Genomic DNA, 19,452 nt, shown 5'->3' on the forward strand with positions numbered 1-19,452 from the left:
ACTAGTAAGGAAGGCAGAAAACTGAGGAGGGGTGAGGTCTTGGATTTTCTCACATGAACTTAGTTGAAACTAAAACCAAACAAGGAAGTGGTAGCAAGGAACTAGTCACCAATTACTTGCTCATGCCCTGCTGGGGCTGGTTTCTGTTCCCATGGCTTCACTGACCTCCTTTGGGGAGTCTGAGTGGCAGGTTGGGACTTTAAAGCTGAAGAAAACATAGTTCTTAAGCTGCCTGCTTTTAACATCCTTTGTAGAGCACAAAGTAAAAGTGCGCTTTCTTGGAACTAGCTACTAGCATTCAAGCCTATGGCACACTATTAGTTGAGCTCTAATAAAAAAAATGCAACTTCAAAGAGTAGATTTCACTTGAATTCTGCCTATAATCCTGTGATCAAGTACACGACTTGATTGAAGTATCTCTACAGACAAGCTTGTTCAGTTTAACTTCCAGAGTTATTTTGGGGGAAGAGGCAGAAAGATTGATGTTGAGATTAAATATGCTTTTGTGTAGTCACTTGACTCTGATTTTCTGAGAGGGAGTAGCCCTAAGTGTTATATTCATGTGGCTTGGTGTGTGGTGTTAGCAACTGAAGGGTGAAAGTCTTCTGTGGCTGCTTGAGTACTGACTATTGTATTTGAAAACTGTAAAGGCTACATTCTTTTTCTGTTACAGATTCTTCAGCAGCACTGTTCTGGTCAGAAAATGTCTGCTCTTGAAACCCTCTTCAAATACATTGATGAACACCAGGACCTCTATATCCAGGTAAGGTTTTTTTGGGTGTTATCCTGCAGCACAGACAGCTATGGGATATTAAAAGTTAGGTGGTCAGCGTCAAGTTTATTATTACTCCTTATGTATATGGCCAATAGTAGAGTAATGCCAAGTAACTGGGGAACGGGAAGAGCAAGCAGCAGGTGTGGCTGATTCACACACACAGAATCACAGAATCGACTGGGTTGGAAAAGACCTTAGGGATCATCGAGTCCAACCCTTGGTCCAACTCTAGTCTGTTTACTAGATCATGGCACTAAGTGCCATGTCCAATCTCAGTTTGAAAACTTCCAGGGACGGGGAGTCCACCACCTCCCTGGGCAGGCCGTTCCAATGCCTGACCACTCTCTCTGTAAAGAATTTCTTTCTAATATCCAGCCTAAATTTCCCCTGGCAGAGTTTAAGCCCATGCCCCCTTGTCCTATTGCTGACTGCCTGGGAGAAGAGACCAATCCCCACCTGGCTATAACTTCCCTTCAGGTAGTTATAGAGAGTGATGAGGTCACCTCTGAGCCTCCTCTTCTCCAGACTAAACAACCCCAGCTCCCTCAGCCTCTCCCCATAGGTCTTGTGTTCAAGTCCCTTCACCAGTCTTGTTGCTCTTCTCTGGACCCGCTCCAGCACTTCAGTGTCTTTCCTGAACTGAGGGGCCCAGAACTGAACACAATACTCCAGGTGTGGCCTCACCAATGCAGAGTACAGGGGAAGGATCACTTCCCTTGTCCTGCTGACCATGCTATTTTCGATACAGGACAGGATACCATTGGCCTTCTTGGCCACCTGGGCACACTGATTGCTCATGTTGAGCTTCCTGTCAATTAGTACCCCCAGGTCCCTTTCTGTCTGACTGCTCTCCAGCCACTCTGTGCCCAGCCTGTAGCACTACAAGCCAGAAAACTTTGTTTCTTAAGTTTAAGCATAGTTCTGTTCAAAGACCTAAATCTCTATGGTAGATTTATTAGGAAATGCTGTATTACTGTATAGTGCAAGCAGTGACTTATTGAGAGGTACAAGAAGTTTGACACTGGTTCCTGAATGCCAAACTGGGTTTATACTGTCACTTCCCTTTTGAGATGAAAGAGGCAAAATATAAGCAAGGCTGGAATAAAGCTTTCACATATGAAACTGTTTGTGTTGGGGTACAGAGGGAGAGTGTTTCTCTACTTTGTTGTTTAACCTGCTGTTTAATTGCACCTTGTATTGCGATCCCTTTTGCCGATGAAGGCATCAGTGGCATAGCACTGTAAACTGCCAGGCAAGATCTATGATGAGTGTTCAACTTGACTTTTGCCAGTTACTCTCACAGCTCTCACGTGGCAGGGGAAAAGCTAAGGTGGCCTTTCTGAGAAGCCTGAAAGACATTAGCTAGTTCTGTATACTTAAAGAATGGCGACTAGAAAGGCACAATATGCACAACCTGTCATACCCTTAAATGTATCATATTTATCTGCAGAATTTGTTACACTACAGGGGTAGTTGTAGGAAGTGAGGTTTCAGAGAGCTTTTGAACCTAATATTAATTGCTAGAGTACTCTTTTGAGTAGAAGACAGCTGATTTGCCTCAAGTTTAATCTTGTCTAAAACTGTTAGTTGAATTGCAAGGTGGTGTATTTGTGTAGTGCCTCCCTCATGTGTAGTAAAACCTTCAGCTTTTCTGTCTTTCTGTAGCGGCTGGCTCAATGGGTGGCAATCCAGAGTGTGTCGGCATGGCCGGATAAGAGGCCTGAAATCAGGCGCATGATGGAAGTTGCTGCGAGGGATATTGAGCGACTGGGAGGCACAACTCAACTTGTGGATATTGGGAAACAAAAGGTATGTGAGCAACTCCATGCCAGCTCAATAGAAAAAGTCTCTTTAGAAGACAAGGTGTTTTGCACTATGAGGTGCTGGCTTCTTATGATCCTGGGAAGAAAGATGTTTAGACTCCAGAAAGTAAAATTTAAAATGCTGTTTATTAGAGCTATTACTATAAAGGGAGAGGATATTATAGATAATCTTATGTCCCTTCAGATAATGGGAACTTCAAGCTGTGCAGCATCTAGGAAGCATCTAATCTGTGTGCAGCACACTGTGTAGATCCCATTCATGGAAATGTTCCCACATTTTATTTATTCAAGTTATTTAATTCCACTGCCAAACAAAGGAGATATTCACATGAGAACTTCTTGCTGCATTTTTAGATAAAGACAAGGATATGCAGGTGGTGTAATTGCTGGTAGCAAGTGGGAACTGCCTGTGTGCTACAGTCAACTGGCCAAGTTTATCCTGCAGCCCAAGGACACCCACAGCACAACACAAGGCAGGAGGCAAAGCTGAGTGTGCAGCACAGCACAGGCTGGGGTGCACTCAGGCTAATGGGGATCACTAATTCCTTAATATCTGATGGTCTTCTGGTCAGGATTACCACACAAGAGTCCTGTGGGCAGTGGCCTAGAAAGGCAATAGCCTTTTGGGGTGTTGGATAATGCCTTTCCTGCCACACAGTCTGATAAACTTCCAGTTAAAACTTTTGTTTATAGTAAACCTTGGGATTCAGATCAGTTAAGCATTTTGGACTGTGTATTAAATGTATTTTAAATAATTTTCTAACTGAACATGAACAGAGCACCTGCAAACAAAAATGTTACACATTTTTAATAGCAGGCTGGTGTTGGACCTTAGACTTGTAGACTGTAAAGATACTGACTGAAGTTTCAGTAAATCTTCCGAAGACTTTTAAGCTCTTCCAGAAATGTTGCAATTGTCACAATATTGCACAGCTCCCATACCAGATACAGAAGGATCCTTAATAGGAGAGTTCCCTCCTTATTTTTAGCTAGCTGGACTGCTTTCCTTCACCTGAGAAATGTCCTTATGAGAACAACAATGATAATCTCATAATAGGGAACCATCTACTCAATATGTTGCTAGTACATAGTCACTACATGTCACAGAATAAGACTTGTACCAAAATGGTTAAACTCGCATTTGTATAGTGGCATTCAAAATGCTGTTGTACTGGAGTGTTTACTAGTTTTAGAAGATTGTCATTGTAATTGGTGCTAATGACCATTGGGTGAAATCTGTGTGTATCAAGACCCTCTGAGCAGTTATTGCTTTTAGCAACTGGAATACGCTTGTTTGTAGCACTGCAGGTTCCAGCAGGGAAGCAGTTGACTTCATGTGCCCTCTTGAGAGGCAATGTATCGGATAATTCTAGCTCTGCTGCTACCTACTGCCTAAAATCCTGTCAAAAGTCTTCTAGTTAATTCAGAGACAAACTCGTTCCTTTCATCAATGTAACTTTTGGGGGCAAGAACTGATTTTACAGAGTTTATTAAAAGTACTATTTCTATGTAGAAAACTCAGGCACCTGGATTAAAGTTACTGTTAGTGTTAAGTTTTATATTAAGTCTAGACAAAACTAGTCAGTGTATTACAGACGTTGCTGGTATATCAATAAAGGACAATGTAAAGCAACTGGTGAACTTGTTTGATTAAACTTTTACTGCTGCACTGCAGTTTGTGCTGTGTACTGATTACTGTAAGTGCAAACTCTTGCAATAATGCTTTAATCACTTAGAGCTGCAGCTGGCCAAGAGCAATGTAACTTGTTGATTTAAAAGAAAATAAAAATCAGAGCTTGGAGCCCATATGAGCAAAAAGTTAAAGCTGATCTTGATCTGTTGAACAGTGTCTAGGAGTATGTGTTCACTGGAAGGGAAATACATGCTGACTGGGAATGGCATATGAGAATTGCTTACAGGGTATTCCAAGGGATTAAGCCAAGTTCAACTCTTGATCTCTTGATCTGAGTTCATCAGCACTGTCCTGCCCTTTGCTTAACAGCATAGGCTGGTATAGTGAAATATAACTTACACTGACTTTGAGTGTAAGCACATGTTATACTTTCTGATAGCCCTGTCAGGAAATTTCTGTTTAGAGAGCTGCACTGTGGACAGGATGAAGGTGCAGTGACAAGCAATGCAGAATGCAATATTGAAGGGAGTTTGTCACTTGCAGTTAAGTCAGCATTAGATATGGCATTTTGGCAGGCAGACAGCTTGTTCTGCTAAAATCTGATGTGGGATTGTTAGTTTAAAGCTAACGGTTCTGAGCGGCTTGAAGCATTTTGACTATCACTGGGACTTGTCAGGGAACTTTTGCTGGCGTAGTGCCATCATGCCTTCGTTGGCACATTGCTTCTGGCAATCAGTTTAAGTAGCTTAATTTTGTTTAGCTTTCTGTGCCCCTAATCTCATAACCTCCGTAATGTTAAAGTAATTAATTCATCTGATAAAAATGTGCTGCTCTGACATTCCACATTCGCATAAAACTTCTTGCCTCCTATTTCTAGCTGCCTGATGGATCAGAGATCCCTCTACCACCAATTATTCTGGGAACACTGGGCTCCGATCCACACAAAAAGACGGTGTGTGTATATGGTCACCTGGATGTTCAGCCAGCAGCACTGGAGGATGGCTGGGATAGCGAGCCCTTCACGCTGGTAGAAAGAGAAGGTAAGACTGGTGGACTTCCCAAACTGATGAGCACTTCTTTAAAAAGTGTGGTATTTCTCAACTGTTCTAAAGTTGTACCCTTGATTGAAAGAGGGAAGAAGAGTAGGAACAGATGTGGGTATTTATTTAATGCAGTTGAGATAAGATGCAGGAGGGGAAATGGTAAACAAGTAGGGCTGCAAAATCTCAGCTGCTCCAAGGACTTGTTTCCTTTTCTGATAGTCCAGACTATCAGAGTGCGTTATCTTCCTTATAGCTACAGCAAAGTCTTAAATGCTGCCTTCCATGATACAGTTTGTTGTCAGAAGGCTTTCTAGAGCTAGTTTCTTGACCTGTTCACAACTGGCAGTGTGTAAGGTCATGTCAGACTGCAGGGACTCTGAACCACTACAGGGGATGAACACCCAACACAGCTTCTTTGTGCCTGGAGACAGGAGTAGTACAAGAGCCTGCCTGGGTTTCCTTGTGTGTGCATACTGAGCTGCACTGAGCACTGCAGAAGCTGTGTTTGAGAGAGCTGGTGCCCAGACAAGTGTCCCTCTCCTGTAAATGGGGATGAAGAAATCATACAGTAAGTCCTGTTGAAACAACACATTGCCAGTAGTTAAGAGGAGAGTAAAACTTTCTTTAAAGCTGGTGCTACCAGCAGCCTCTTCGTTTCATTTGCTCAGTGTTGCATGTTCAAAGGTCATCTGAATATGGCATTAAACATTCTTGTTGCATAAGTGTTAATCATTGCCAAGAAAATAAGTGTCTGTGGTAACCAGTATTTCTACCTGGGAACTTGGTCATAGACAGCAGATACCAGGTTACTAAGTAGGATTATCTCATCTGATAGCAAGAGATAGACTTGCCTTAGGCTGTGGCTTATCTCTGTGCAGCCTGGCAGTGTAGGAGACGTATTTACCAATGGCTCCTTACCTTGCAGACTGTCTAGGCTGTTCTGTCACTCTGGTTACACTCTGTGCTTAGGGTTTGTAGCCACAGCTGAGTTGCAGCAATATCTGCCTTTACTGTAATCCCATGTGCTACATTTCCTGGGACTTCCTTGTAGCCTGTAAAATCAGTGTTTAACTAAAGCCTTTTCTGGTGAGATTCTCTTTTATCTAGAGCATCCAGAGAAGTGGTTGGTCACTAGCTACTGAAGTCATACTATTCAAACAATTATTCAACTGAGGCTAATACTGAATAAGTTTCTGTTCAGATATGGTATCTTGTTTCTACACCCTTATTGCTGTGTTTGTAGAAAATATTGTTGTGAAGGATATGGGAATGACTCTGCCCAAGGCAGTTGCCTCTTTTCCAGGTTTATGTTCAACTCCTATCCAGGGAGCATCTGGGGGAAGAGGTAGGCTAGCTCCAAAGTGAGAGAACTATCGCAATCTTGCACCTACCTGCATGAATGTATGGAGCAGAATCTAAAACTGCTACTTCAGAAGAATCGGAAATGAAAGTTATATAAGCAGGAATAAAAAGTTTATCCAAAAGGATGTTTTCTTCTGCAGGCAAGAGATGACTGAAGCTTTGTCCTAATTTTTCTCTACACTGGTTAATTTGTATTTTGTTTCTACAGGAAAGCTGTACGGGCGAGGATCAACAGATGACAAAGGTCCAGTGCTTGCCTGGCTGAATGCCTTGGAGGCTTATCAACAAACTAACCAGGTATGTGCCCAAAATGAATCCTGCTTTTTTACATACAGCTGAGTCTGGCAATAAATGTTATCCAAGCCACAAACCCTTGTGAGGCAAGACTGCTTATTCAGCTGATGGGAGGAATGATGCAATAGCCCTGTAAAGTCCCTGAAGCGTCAGTAGGGTTGAGTTGATTTGCTGACAAGCTAGTCCTGTAGATGCTTGGATTGCACTTTGAACATTTTTGCTTTAATGCAATTTGTGGGAAAGAAAACACATATGCAAGTATCTGGAGCAGGAGGAATAATCAAATGTGATTACTTTCGTGTAAGGATGTCAAATTAGCTTCACCTTTAATGGAGCTTAATGTCTCACTGTCACTGAACTCTAAGAGATTAATTTAGTGACACTAAACTGAGAGACTTGCTGTTTCTGTTAAAAAAAAAGTGTGGTCAGAAATAGCTCAGAATGTCTCTATTTTGCCAGACAAGTTATTACTTGTGAGAAGAATTACCTGTTCTCAAGTGCTACCTAGGCATAGAATATGGTAGACTGGATAGAGTAGCTCTGATTGTCCTGCTGTGGCATGCAATTTCTATGGTTGATATTAATTTTCCTAGCCCTGTGACTTACCTTTGGCAAGAGATTTCTGTTGCATTCCCACAGTTAAGAGGATTGTGAACAAGTTGTTCTAGAGCTTAGTTAAAATTTTTTGGGGAGTTTGAATTCCATCAAATGAAGGGTGGCACAAGTGTCCTCAACATAAGCACAGTCCAAACTTTGTAATATTCTGTGTATAGTTAACAAATTCTGCTGTCATAGGACTAATTTACCCATGTTCAGTTTTCTGCTTTGGACATGACATAAAAATTACTGATTGCTGAAGGAGTCTAGTGTTTTCACATACTTAATCTGTTAGTTTTTAATTTTCAAAGGAGTTTCCAGTAAATGTTAAGTTCTGCCTAGAGGGTATGGAAGAATCAGGATCTGAAGGCCTTGATGAACTGATTTTTGCTCAGCGAGACACTTTCTTCAGAGATGTGGATTTTGTTTGCATTTCTGACAACTACTGGCTGGGCAAGAATAAGCCTTGTATCACCTATGGCTTGAGGGGTATCTGCTACTACTTCATAGAGGTAAGTGTTGAAATAGCCTCCAAAACTAGTATTACTGAACTAAATTTTCTACTGGAGAAGAGTGGTAGCTCTGACTTTCCCATGCCAATAGCTTTTCTTCAGAAAAGCTGAAACTGGCTGCTTAAATAGAACAGTTTCTACTAACTCTCTAAATATCTTCCTTTTACTATTTTCCCTTTACTGTCCTATATGATAATTGGGTGGGAGGGATAGCTGTTAGATATATGAAGCAAGATAAGCCAGTACCTTCACTGGAGGATTATCTGATAGCATAGATATCTTAATCCAGATATTTCTTTGAGTGCAGGAAGAGATGTCACCTCTGAAGTCCCCAAGGTTGGGACAGTCAGTACTAAGGGCTTGTACTTCACAGAGCAATAAAAAGCAGATCTGCTTGAATGTACTACAGCTGAGTGGTCTGGTTTCATAAGCAGACGCGTTCTCAAAGTATGTGCAGCAAAAAGCTGTAGAAGTCTGTTCTGTGTATTTGACAGTATATTCATGCTAAAATTAACCTCAATCTTAATTCACTTCAAACCAGGTGGAATGTAGCGACAAAGACCTTCACTCTGGAGTTTATGGTGGTTCAGTACATGAGGCCATGACAGATCTCATTACTCTAATGGGTAAGAAAAAGCAGGTTTCACTGAATGCATCTAAAATGGGAGTGGGAGCCATTAAAGCATGAGTGAGTTTGCAGTGAGGAGCATCCCTAAGGGCTGCTTACACTAACAAAACAATGACCAATTAAATGGTGCTTGCCAGGTATGCATGAAACTGGCTGATGCCTTGGATACAGAAATATGTGAAGTTCTTGCCAAGAGGTTGTCTGTCTACTTTAGCTTCCCCTAAAATCTTCCTACAGGCTCATATGTTAATTAAATCAGCTCTTTTCTGCATATTCTTCTACAGATGCCATATTGAACTCCTTGGGAATCCTGCCTTTAAGCAGCCAGTTAAACATGTAGCAGTAGAATGAAATGTAGTTGCAAGGAAGTGCACATTTTGGATAGCTGCAAATTTCAGAAGTGCCTTCCAGACTTAATGGAACAGACTCTGGGAGGTAGAGGTCAGAATTTAATTACATTTACAAAGAGTTTTCAGAAAGCAATGACTTTTATTTCCCATGGAAAGTGTTGCCAGCAATGACATCTTGTTTCTTCTGATTGAATCCTGATATTAGGTGCTTCTTGTTCACAGGATCACTTATAGACAAGAAAGGGAAAATCCTCATCCCAGGCATTAATGAAGCAGTAGCACCTGTTACTGATGAGGAGCTGGCACTGTATGAGAAGATTGATTTTGACCTGTCAGAATATGCAAAAGATGTAGGAGCAACAAAACTATTGCATGATGCAAAGGTACACTGTCCTACTCCCTCTTTACCCTGGTCAGCTGTGTTAGTTCAAGCCATCTGTATTGGTAGAAGGCAGAAACAAGCTTCTCTGGATACTTGTGTAGTTACCAAGTAATTCAGGAGGCAGAGAATTTGTCTGTCTTTAAAATGCTGAGATTGTCTTGCAGATAATTTTACCTGCTGTACAGTTGATTGTGTACTTAGCATTAGCAGTTCCTCTGCAAAGTGTTAGGTGCTTGGAAACTTAGTCTGGATTAACCCATGCTTAAGACAGGCAGTCTAGGTAACTTTAAATTGGCTCCTAAGTCTATGTAGAAGTAGCATTCCAAACTTGTACAGAACTTACTTTATCTAGTGCTGTTCTCCTAATGCTAGATAAGAGCTGCTAGCACTTTTCCAAAGCTCAGATGCCACATCTACATGAAGCATCTGATTTCTAAATCTGTAGAAGTTCAATGAGTTATCAGAAATAAAGTAGTTGTTCATAGCAATGACTTCTCATTAGGTGAGAAAACAGCTTGAGATCAATCTAGCTGTAATGAACTTAAGGACTGACATACTGAACATAAGCCTAGACCTGGCAAGCAAGGACTATTTAGTAGCCATGAACTAGGCAGTCATCCAAATCTTTGAACAGGCTCAAGTTCAATAAACTCATGCCTGAACTTCTCAAACCTTCATCCTAGGAGCTCTCCAAATTAATGCTTTTAACAGCATTGAATCTTGGAAGGTATAGGTGTTACATTATAATTTTGAAGCATTAAACCCTGGATGTAAATACTTCTCCCATCATAAAAAGCAGAAACAAGTGCTGTAAAAGAAAAGTTTACATGTGCAGGTCTGTCTTCTGTCCTAGTACTGTCAGATGGAGACTTCAAACTTAAATAGGTATAAATATTATATCTTCAACCTTGTCTCTACATGCTCAGGTTTATATCAACTGGGGGCACACGGCCTTCCTTGTTTAGCCTTGTCCTGTGAAGCAATGGATTAAATATAGCTTGTATGTAAGGAAGAGCTGGCAAGATGATCTTCATATATGATACTGACCTAAAGCTGTTCAATCTTAGCTAGACTGAAATCTTAGCTTAACTTACCAAGAGTTCTAACTAAGCTGCATGCATGCAAGAAGGGCCTCAGGACTAAGGAGAGATGAGAAGTCTGTAATCTCTAGGTGAGAAACAATGTGCTTGAAAGATTTGAACAGCGATAGCTTAATTATGTTTGAGAGGAGATTAGAGGCAGGTTGTACCTGGAACAAACCAAACTGTAACATAAAGGCCACCAAATTTCTAAGTCTCCTGAATCTCTGCAGTGAAGTTCAAACTGGAGATACTGTAGCTCACAGGACACAAATGTGCTGAGTTCAGTATCCAGTGTGCTGAACAACTGTGGTGAAAACAGGGAAATAAAGAAGTGTATCTGAAAAAGGCATTAGTGCTGACTCTAATCAACCCAGAGTTCAGTTGGTTTAATACAACTGATATAAATAGCAGGAGCACACTATGCCTCAGTCTGCACAGTGGTGAGGCTTTCAGAAAACTTGTGATCATAAGCATGTAATTCAGTGATGAAAGCACCTGCCTGACTTGAGGCAGTGGGGACCAGAGCTTCCAAGGTACTTCCTACACACTGTGCTTCAGCATCTTGTAAATGGTGTATTTGTCCTTGTCAGAGGCAGACTGGTTGTGTCCTGTAAGTTCCATAGAACTTGGAGAGAGTCAAACTAGAGCAACTGAATTTCTAAAGGTGCTAAAAACTCAGCTGTTGTATCAAAATGTGTGCTTCATGGGAGTAACAACTTCTGTTTGCAACTGATTGATCTTGAATGAGCTGCATTTCTTCATGGGAGAAAGCACTGTTTCTTGCAAAGTCTTTATTAGATTGAAGAAATTATTACTTTGGGGAGCTTTGTCAAACTGTATGTAACCTTGCATTTTTCCCTTTGCCTCTGCAGAAAGATATCCTTATGCACAGGTGGAGATACCCTTCCTTGTCTCTCCATGGAATTGAAGGAGCCTTCTCAGGCTCTGGAGCCAAGACTGTGATTCCTAGGAAAGTCATTGGCAAATTCTCAATCAGGCTTGTCCCAAACATGACTCCTGAAGAAGTCACAAAGCATGTATGTTGAGATGGAATGATGGTATCAAAATAAGTTGTGTATTGAAATTTCTGTTTTCCATGCCTGGGGGGAGAGTATTTCTGGTTTCTAAAGCAGTTCCTTTTATTTAGTTTGCTATAATACCATCTTCTCTGTTCTGCACCTCAACTCAGATAATCAAGGGAATTGCTTTATGGTCCCACGCTGCACTGTTGTGGCCTGGCTGTTCAATTTCTCTCAACTAACTCAAAGAAAGGGCTCAGGTGTAAATGCTAATTTAATGGTAGGCCATTTGGATTGCCAGAAGTGCATATTCAAAACTAAGATTTTGACATTTTGGCTAACAGTTCTACAGTATACTGTCAGTTTGCATGTAAAAGATATTCTGACTTCAGAGCAGAGGTACATAGGAATAATATGGAGTAATTGTAATAGGAAAATTATTTCTGCACAGTAGTAGTGACCTTCAAGTCTCTAAGATGCTCTTATATACTGTCTTTATCAGTGTTCATACAAATGCTAACTGTGGATAAGACTCTTCAATCTTTTTTTCATAGGTTGAAGACTACTTGAGCAAAAAATTTGCAGAGCTGCAGAGCCCCAACAAATTCAGAGTATACTTAGGCCATGGTGGAAAGCCCTGGGTGTCAGACTTTGACCATCCCCACTACATGGCTGGGAGGAGGGCCATGAAGACAGGTCAGTGACTTTTCCACTTGACTTTGGGAGGACTGAAGAGCTCTTGTTCCAGTACCTCAAGAAATACTGAAGAGATGGTGTTTGCAGAATATTTACAGTTTTTGCACTTATTACATAATAAGCTTGGCTCTCTAAGTAATGAACCATGTTGTGCAATCCTTAAACTTAGTTCTGAGATAGAGGAAGGAAAGAAACTTCATCAAGCTTATTCTGACCATATTGGAACAAGTTCATTGGTAGAGTGCTGCTTTTATGTAAGGTTGAGACTGTCAGTAGTTCAGTTCACTGGCTTAGCCAAAGCCCTCAAAGCTCAGTCATCCTAGCATCCTTCTTGATCAATTATGCTGGGGCAACTAGAGTAACTTTAACTTCTGTGTTGGAGGACAAACAGGCTTTCAGATGAAATATTATTTGTGTAAATGCTTGAACTGAATTCTGAAAGTGACAGTACCCCAGCATTACTTCAGGGATGGGAAATGCCACATTTCTGCAACCTCTGCAGTCTGGCTGATTAAAACAGCGAGATTTGTCCAGCACATGGTACAGGAGTGGTTGGTACTTGATTGCTTAAGCAGCAGTAAGAATCTGTGTTGGAAAAACAAATACAGTTCCAAACTGACTAGAGTATCGCTTTGTTCTAGTTTTTGGAGTGGAACCAGATCTGACGAGGGAGGGAGGAAGCATTCCTGTTACCCTTACTTTTCAAGAAGCAACAGGCAAGAATGTCATGCTGCTTCCTGTTGGAGCTGCAGATGATGGTGCCCATTCTCAAAATGAGAAACTAAATAGGTAAGAGAATATTTATCTCTGGGCCAGGCTGAGTTGTGCTGTGGATCTTGGCATGTATTATAAAAAAGGTCCAAGAAGAATTATGCTTTTGCTTTTCTTTACATCTCTGGAAGGCAAAGTGCCATTTTTCCCCAGCAGTGGATGACTGCTTAGGTAACTGCTCTGTAGCTGAACCTTGATCCCAGTCCTGCTTCTGGTTTTATGTAGTTGAAACCAAAAGCAGTTTTTATACTTTGGTCTCAATGCTTGCTTACTCTCCCAGAGAGTAACCTCTTGCCAGAGGAGATGCCGGGGATGTTGGGAGTAGAACCTGTTGCTTGCAACAGCTGTGCCTGTAGCATCTCTTGCCTGCATAGGACTGATATTGCAAGATGCACATGTGCTACAGGAATACAGCTCTAAGACAATGCTAATGGAAGCTATATTCTTTCCAGGTACAACTACATCCAGGGGATGAAGATGCTTGGTGCATACCTCTATGAAGTTTCCCAGCTGAAGGACTAAGTTAGACACCTTACTTCCTGGTTCACGGATCAAGAAGTCTGAATTTTCTTACAAAATGTCATAAATTACTAAGTCTTGCATGGCTTCACTCTTCTACCAACACTCCACTGCTCTGGTGGGGGAGAGGGAAGCATGCAGTTCCACTGGACAAAGAACACTGTATACCAAAAATATTTCTCTAAATGCTTACTTCAAATGACACAGACTACTCTTTATCTGGCCAGCAGTTCTGAACTGCATCTTTGTCCCCTCTATCATGTCAAAGTTGTGGTTTGCTGTATTCATCTACTTTTCCTGTAAAGCAGGAGGAATGGTTTGCTCTTGACTGATTAAGCAGCCACATCAGTTGCAGAACTGCCAGCCAAGTTTAAGGTTCTTATTCCTGGAGATGTCCTGGAAGTAGTCAAAGTGACAGATTATGGGCCGGTACTGGAATGTGTTCAAGCTGTAGTGAGGCATCTGTCTTGCTGAGTGATTTGGAAGAACAGTTTGTCTCTTAGAGTTTATACCTGCCTGCAGGTTTCCATTTACAGTGAGTTATGTTATAACAAAATTCACTGTGATAATGACTACTGGCCATCTTTTTGTAAAACTACCTTTGTACTCCCTGAAAAGGACAATAAATAATCATGCTTGAGAGTTTGGCTCTTTGTCTCTAAGGATTAAACAACGACTTGGGAGGGAAAAGCAACTTCAGGTAACCTGGGAGGAACTCCTCTATGGCTGTAGAGGGACATGAGCAACATGGCTACACAGACTGTACTTCCTGGGAATCCAAATCTTTATTCCTTAGGCTCTGGCTTGATAACAGCTTGTTGACTTGAGGCAGATGTTGCTAAAACCTGTTCTCCTGGGGAAAACAAGCTCCAAAAATGGGTGTCTAAGCCAGGTCATCACACTGTAGTATGACTGATAGTGCAAGGGAGTGTTGGGAATTTGTAAGCATAAGTGGGGAGAGAAGAGCATCACTCCTTGTAACTACTGCATGATATTCAACTTCAAGCTGTCCTGTGGAAACATTCAACTCCAATACCACTGGTATCATGTTTAAAAAAAAAGAACAAACCAAAACTTAAATGTGTGTTCATCTGAACTGGATTTGGCTCACTGTTTCTGAATTCCCTGAGCAGCACTAGACGTGTATTTCAGGTGATGATGTTTTGCTCTGAGAACATGGTGCAGTCCTGTAGCTTGACGAGTAGGTAAGCGGCATCTGATGCTTCCTTCCTTGTGGAGCAGAAAGCAGGAATGTCTTGTCTATCTGGTTTTCACTGTTGCTTGATCTGTAGTCCTAATGTTAATAGTGAATGGGTCTTGGGGCTAGGAGTAGTTTTCTGTTCTCACTGTGATGACTTTAAAGCTTCTCTGCCTTGTTCATTTTGTTCTCTTGGGTTGGTGTGGAAGTTGATGGTCAGAGATAATCTGGTACCATTGAACTTTGCACTTGTACTTGCAGCTGGGATACAGGCTGAGACCTGGGCCATATGCCTAGGTTAGTACTTATTAGCACCAAGCATCTGTACAAACACCTGGTAGTGGGATGCTTAGTTCTCACCTTTCTGTGGCAGTAGAACTGCTCTGCTACAACATGCAGTTTCTGTGTAGGACAAGATTGGCATGCCTAAAAATAAGAAGGTCACCTGTATTCTGAGATCAGTTAGTTATGCAGGGTAACTAGTTCTAGGGGTTTGTGTGTTTAAAGCAAGCTCTCTGGTTACTGAGTTGACACCTCAGACTTGTCTAAATTGGGGTAACTTACCTGAAAAGACAACTCCCTGGCTTTTGAGTTTACATTCCTTATTTTCTACCTTTCAATTTGAAAGACATCAGAACTAACAAAAAAATAACAATAATAAAAAAAAAAATCTACTTCCTGGACTGAGGAAATACTAGTTTCTCACAATGTGTAAAGAAAAAAAGTCTTATTTGGGCAGTAGAGAAGCTAATACTGTCATCAAGTGTGTTAAGAAAGTGAGGACATCTGCAGTTGTCCTATCTCATTTGTAACTAATTGCTTGAGAATTACTTAATTGGCTCAAGTTCTCCACTGAAGACACTGCATTAGGTCCTACACTTCCTGAATAAATACAGTGTGGCAGAATTGTGAAGGATGCCAAAAGCAGAAGAAAGTGTGTTAAGTTTGTAGAGGAGGCTGGCAAGTGAATCCTTTTGGGTAGACAATGGAAATATGGGATTTGGATTTGTTCAGTTGTATAATTTCAGATTTGCAGATGATCAGTATCTGTTACCTTGTAGAGCTTGCTTTAGCTGTAACCTCTCTTGGCCCTGCCTAAGGTGACAAAACCAGGGGTATTTGGCCTGAATGAACAATGCAGGCAAAATGAAATAGCAGTGCTCTAGGTCTCTGTGGTCTGCCTGCTTCAGACCCAACTCCTTGAAGACTTTTAGAAAACTACTATCTGCTGCAGAGATCTCATTTGCTACATCTTTGAATGCTCAAGCATTGTATGAAGAGTTTGCTTTGAAGGTGCTTGAATAACAGCTCTATTGTACAAAACAATAGCGTCTGACATAACCTAAAATGTCAGCTAAACATGAAAACCAAAATATATCAGTGAAGCTCAGAACTTGACAGAACCATCTGCTGGGTGCACAAAGGCTGCTTGGTAAACGGAACATTTTAGCATCATTTTTACTTGTTACAGTTTTCTGAAAGGCTTGACCAGCTTCACTTAATATAGCATGAAAGGTTGTATAATTCATATATCTTGATATACAAAAGGAGGTTGTAGTAAGGAGGATGTTAGTCTCTTCTCCAAAGTAGCAAGTGATAGGATGAAAGAAAATGGCCTCAAGTTGTGCCAGGGAAGGTTCAGATTGGATACCAGGACAAACTTCTTCATGGAAAGGGTTGTCAGGCATTGGAACAGGCTGCCCAGGGAAGTGGTGGAGTCACCATCCCTGGAGGGGTTTAAGATGTGTAGATGAGGTTCTTAGGGACATGCTTTAGAGGTGGACTTGGCAGTGCCAGGTTAATGGTTGGACTTGATAATCTTAACGGTCTTTTCCAACCAAAATGATTCCATAGATGCTTATTAAGACTTCTAAGTGAACTGACTTGACTGCTAGGCCAGTCTCTGGTTAGGGAGATGTACTTGCATAAGGAGGGCAAGACTGCAGATGGTTCAGATGGTTTTGGTAACTGCTGTGTATTTTTACCATGCCAAGTAACTCCTATGTGATGGTAAGTACTGGGAAAATGTTCTTGCTGTTCTACAGTTACTTCCTCATGGTCTTTGCCTGCAGTCACCTCAGCTGCCCTGGGTTGGAGCTGTGCCTGGAGCAGCTTTACAAATGTGAGCAATCTTCACATTTCCTGAACACAGAAGAAATGTGCCAGGTCTCTGTTCACAAGCAAGCATAAGCAAGGCTATCAGAAGGAATGTGGTTATGAGCTGCTTTAGTCTGGTAAGTGTCTGAATCTTGGCTGGGCCTGTCAGATTAGCAACACATACCTGCTTAGCTGAGACTTATTTACTGCTTAGACTATTGATTTAAGATGTTCTTTTCCTTTCATGCCCAGGTTTTACTTGTCTACTACTTGGCTGTTAGGGGTAAACCAGGTAAGCGCCCAGCTTACTGCCAGGTGACCAAATAGCATGTGGCTGTAAATCAGTGAGATTTTTTTCTTTTTTTGCATACGTCTGTTTAGTTGAATTATGTTAAAGTATGCTAAAAGCTTTCAAAAAATAAAGTAAAAGTAGTTGGGTCACCTTCATACCTTCTCTGTGCCTCACAGCCCCAAGATAATTTTGCTTTTCTTGTCCAGATTCCCTTCCAGTCCGACTTGATGGAACTACCCAACTTTTTATTTGAAAGCTGGAGTTTTATTAAAAGTGGTGAGAAGGTTTATATATCCTCCCATAACTATTTTTTCATTTGCTTAAGGAATTTAAGTCAGCAGCAATGGTTTCTCAGAAACTAATTCTGGGGACCTGGCAGGATTACTTCTAGAAGGAAAGGTGACTTCATAAATAAGCAGCTGGGGAAAAAAAGGGAATATCTATATATCTATTTCACAAAAGCAAAACACATCCTTCTGTGCTGTTATGTAGAATAATAGTTTGATTCCTGACTGGAAACTGGGAACTCCCTTGGTCAGTGTCATGCTGCTGTTCTCAAGCTTTAAATAGCTTGAACTTCCAGTTCTACCACTCCAAGAATGGATGGAGATCTACAACGTGCATGTTACAATTTTTCCACAGGGTGAAACTACAGAATGCAGACTTCTGGCTTGTACTGGCTTGTCGCTCACTAGATTTCTTGTGTTCTAGTGAAATCCATGATAGTGAATCTTGTTATGGAACACATACTTGTAATAACTCCAGCTGCTCTTTTATTATCCTTAAATGAATGAGCCCCTAACTGCCTTTTACAATGTCACTTTTCTTTATTTTTGCTGTACTGGGAAACAATAGCAAGCACATTAAAAATACAGTCTTGATTTTCAACTGTGGCAATCTATTTTAGGCTTATTGAGCACAATGTTTTCTAATTTGAAATTACTTTTTAACTCGCAAAGCAGACTTTGGTTTAGCATAATGAGTTTGGATGTACTAACTAAATCAAAACTTATTTTTCCATAAAGGTGCATTATAGACTGTCTTAACTTCAAGAACTTCAGCTTTGTGATCTTGAAGCAATGTGAAGAGTGGAGATAAGATAGAGCTAATCTAGATCAAGCATGCAAGTTTGTTCATTTTGTCAAGGTACGAGTTTAACATTACAGTCTTTGTTTCAGTGTCATTTGAATCCATTCAATTAAAATAGGGTAGATTAATGTATTAAATATGCCTTTACATTATGAGGAGTCAATCTGAATAAATCACCTTCCTGATAATTAATAAAGGTATGCAGAGGCTTTAAATCTCTCTTCAGAGAATCTGCTTGGGCTACACAGGAAAGCTTAGTAGTGGATAATGTTGGTTCTAGTCCCTTGCTAGCTTGATCATACCATGCTACATCATTATGTTACATTAAAAACCCCTGAATGCTGAGACATATTTTTTCCAAGTACATTTAAATATTCATCTTTCTATTAGTTTTGCATATCCTTAGTGATTCTGAGATTTCTTGAGGACTAGTTAAAAAGCATGCCAATGACAAGTGCCAGCTGATGCTGACATCGTGTGTAGTGTCCTCCTCCTGTCTGGGCGGGCTTCAATTCTTATCAGTCATGGAGGCAGCCCATGGACCTCTTATTGCTGCCCTTTAGACTGAAAAAATGAAACAACAAATACAGTTGAGCAGTTTCGTTTGTCCTCACTATTGTTCTATGCTCTCCTTTGGAAAAGCAGCTGTCCCGTGTGTGGTGCATTTGCATTGTGAGAGCTGTTGCATCCTCAGAGGATGTGTGGTTTCCTCACAAAAAGTAAAAGCTAACTCCACCAGGATAACTTTAAGAGTAACCAAGTAGTTATAATCTGTAGCAACAAACTTGACCCCACAGCACTAAGTGCTAAATATTTGAAAGTGAAATATGTTCAGTTATTAGATATGCAAGGAAGTCTGTACAGAGACATCTATCTGCGTTAGCTGTTGCTTGTGAATACATGTGTCTTACAGTTGTCAATCACAATACACTGGTCTGTACTGAAAGACTGGCCTTAATAAAGTTTGTGTCCATAAGCATCAATAACATTTAAGGAAGGAGCCTTTGGAGGCTGTTGTTGCTGGCTATATATATAAATAAAACCATATCTAAAAATGTTAAATGTGTTGATGTAAAGGTGAATCTTTGGAGGACTGTTTTCTTGCTCTTTTGTTAAATGGAATTGCAAATCTGAGCTGTTAACATATGCAAAATTGTAGGCAATTCCTGAATTTTAAGATGATAGCTTCTAAGCTGTAAGAGCTGTAAAATGAAATTACATTTCATGTTTCTGAACTACTTAATGGATTTAATGTCCATGTAGCAAATACTGGAGTCAAGGTTAGAGACT

At 40.8% G+C, this 19,452-nt stretch overlaps 1 protein-coding gene across 1 annotated transcript; it reads left to right on the plus strand.

The window, feature by feature from the left end:
- The first annotated feature begins 678 nt into the window (after positions 1-678).
- Positions 679-14,060, plus strand: CNDP2 (carnosine dipeptidase 2). Its single transcript, XM_080340385.1, has 11 exons — positions 679-763; positions 2,441-2,584; positions 5,109-5,271; positions 6,845-6,933; positions 7,839-8,039; positions 8,581-8,665; positions 9,240-9,400; positions 11,354-11,518; positions 12,055-12,196; positions 12,838-12,985; positions 13,420-14,060. Exons 1-11 carry the CDS (start codon positions 704-706, stop codon positions 13,487-13,489), a joined length of 1,428 nt encoding a protein of 475 aa, XP_080196511.1. The 5' UTR covers positions 679-703; the 3' UTR covers positions 13,490-14,060.
- The last annotated feature ends 5,392 nt before the right edge of the window (positions 14,061-19,452 follow it).

This window comes from Nesoenas mayeri (assembly GCF_963082525.1).
Source record: "Nesoenas mayeri genome assembly, chromosome: 2".
NCBI classification, from domain to species: Eukaryota; Metazoa; Chordata; class Aves; order Columbiformes; family Columbidae; genus Nesoenas; species Nesoenas mayeri.

What these genes read in the sequence shown, in the direction of transcription:
- CNDP2 (XM_080340385.1), top strand. Translation starts at nt 704, where the DNA reads ATGTCTGCTCTTGAAACCCTCTTCAAATACATTGATGAACACCAGGAC. An exon ending in TGGATATTGGGAAACAAAAG is followed by an intron (nt 2,585 to 5,108) that starts GTATGTGAGCAA and finishes TCCTATTTCTAG; the next exon opens with CTGCCTGATGGATCAGAGAT. An exon ending in CTTATCAACAAACTAACCAG is followed by an intron (nt 6,934 to 7,838) that starts GTATGTGCCCAA and finishes TAATTTTCAAAG; the next exon opens with GAGTTTCCAGTAAATGTTAA.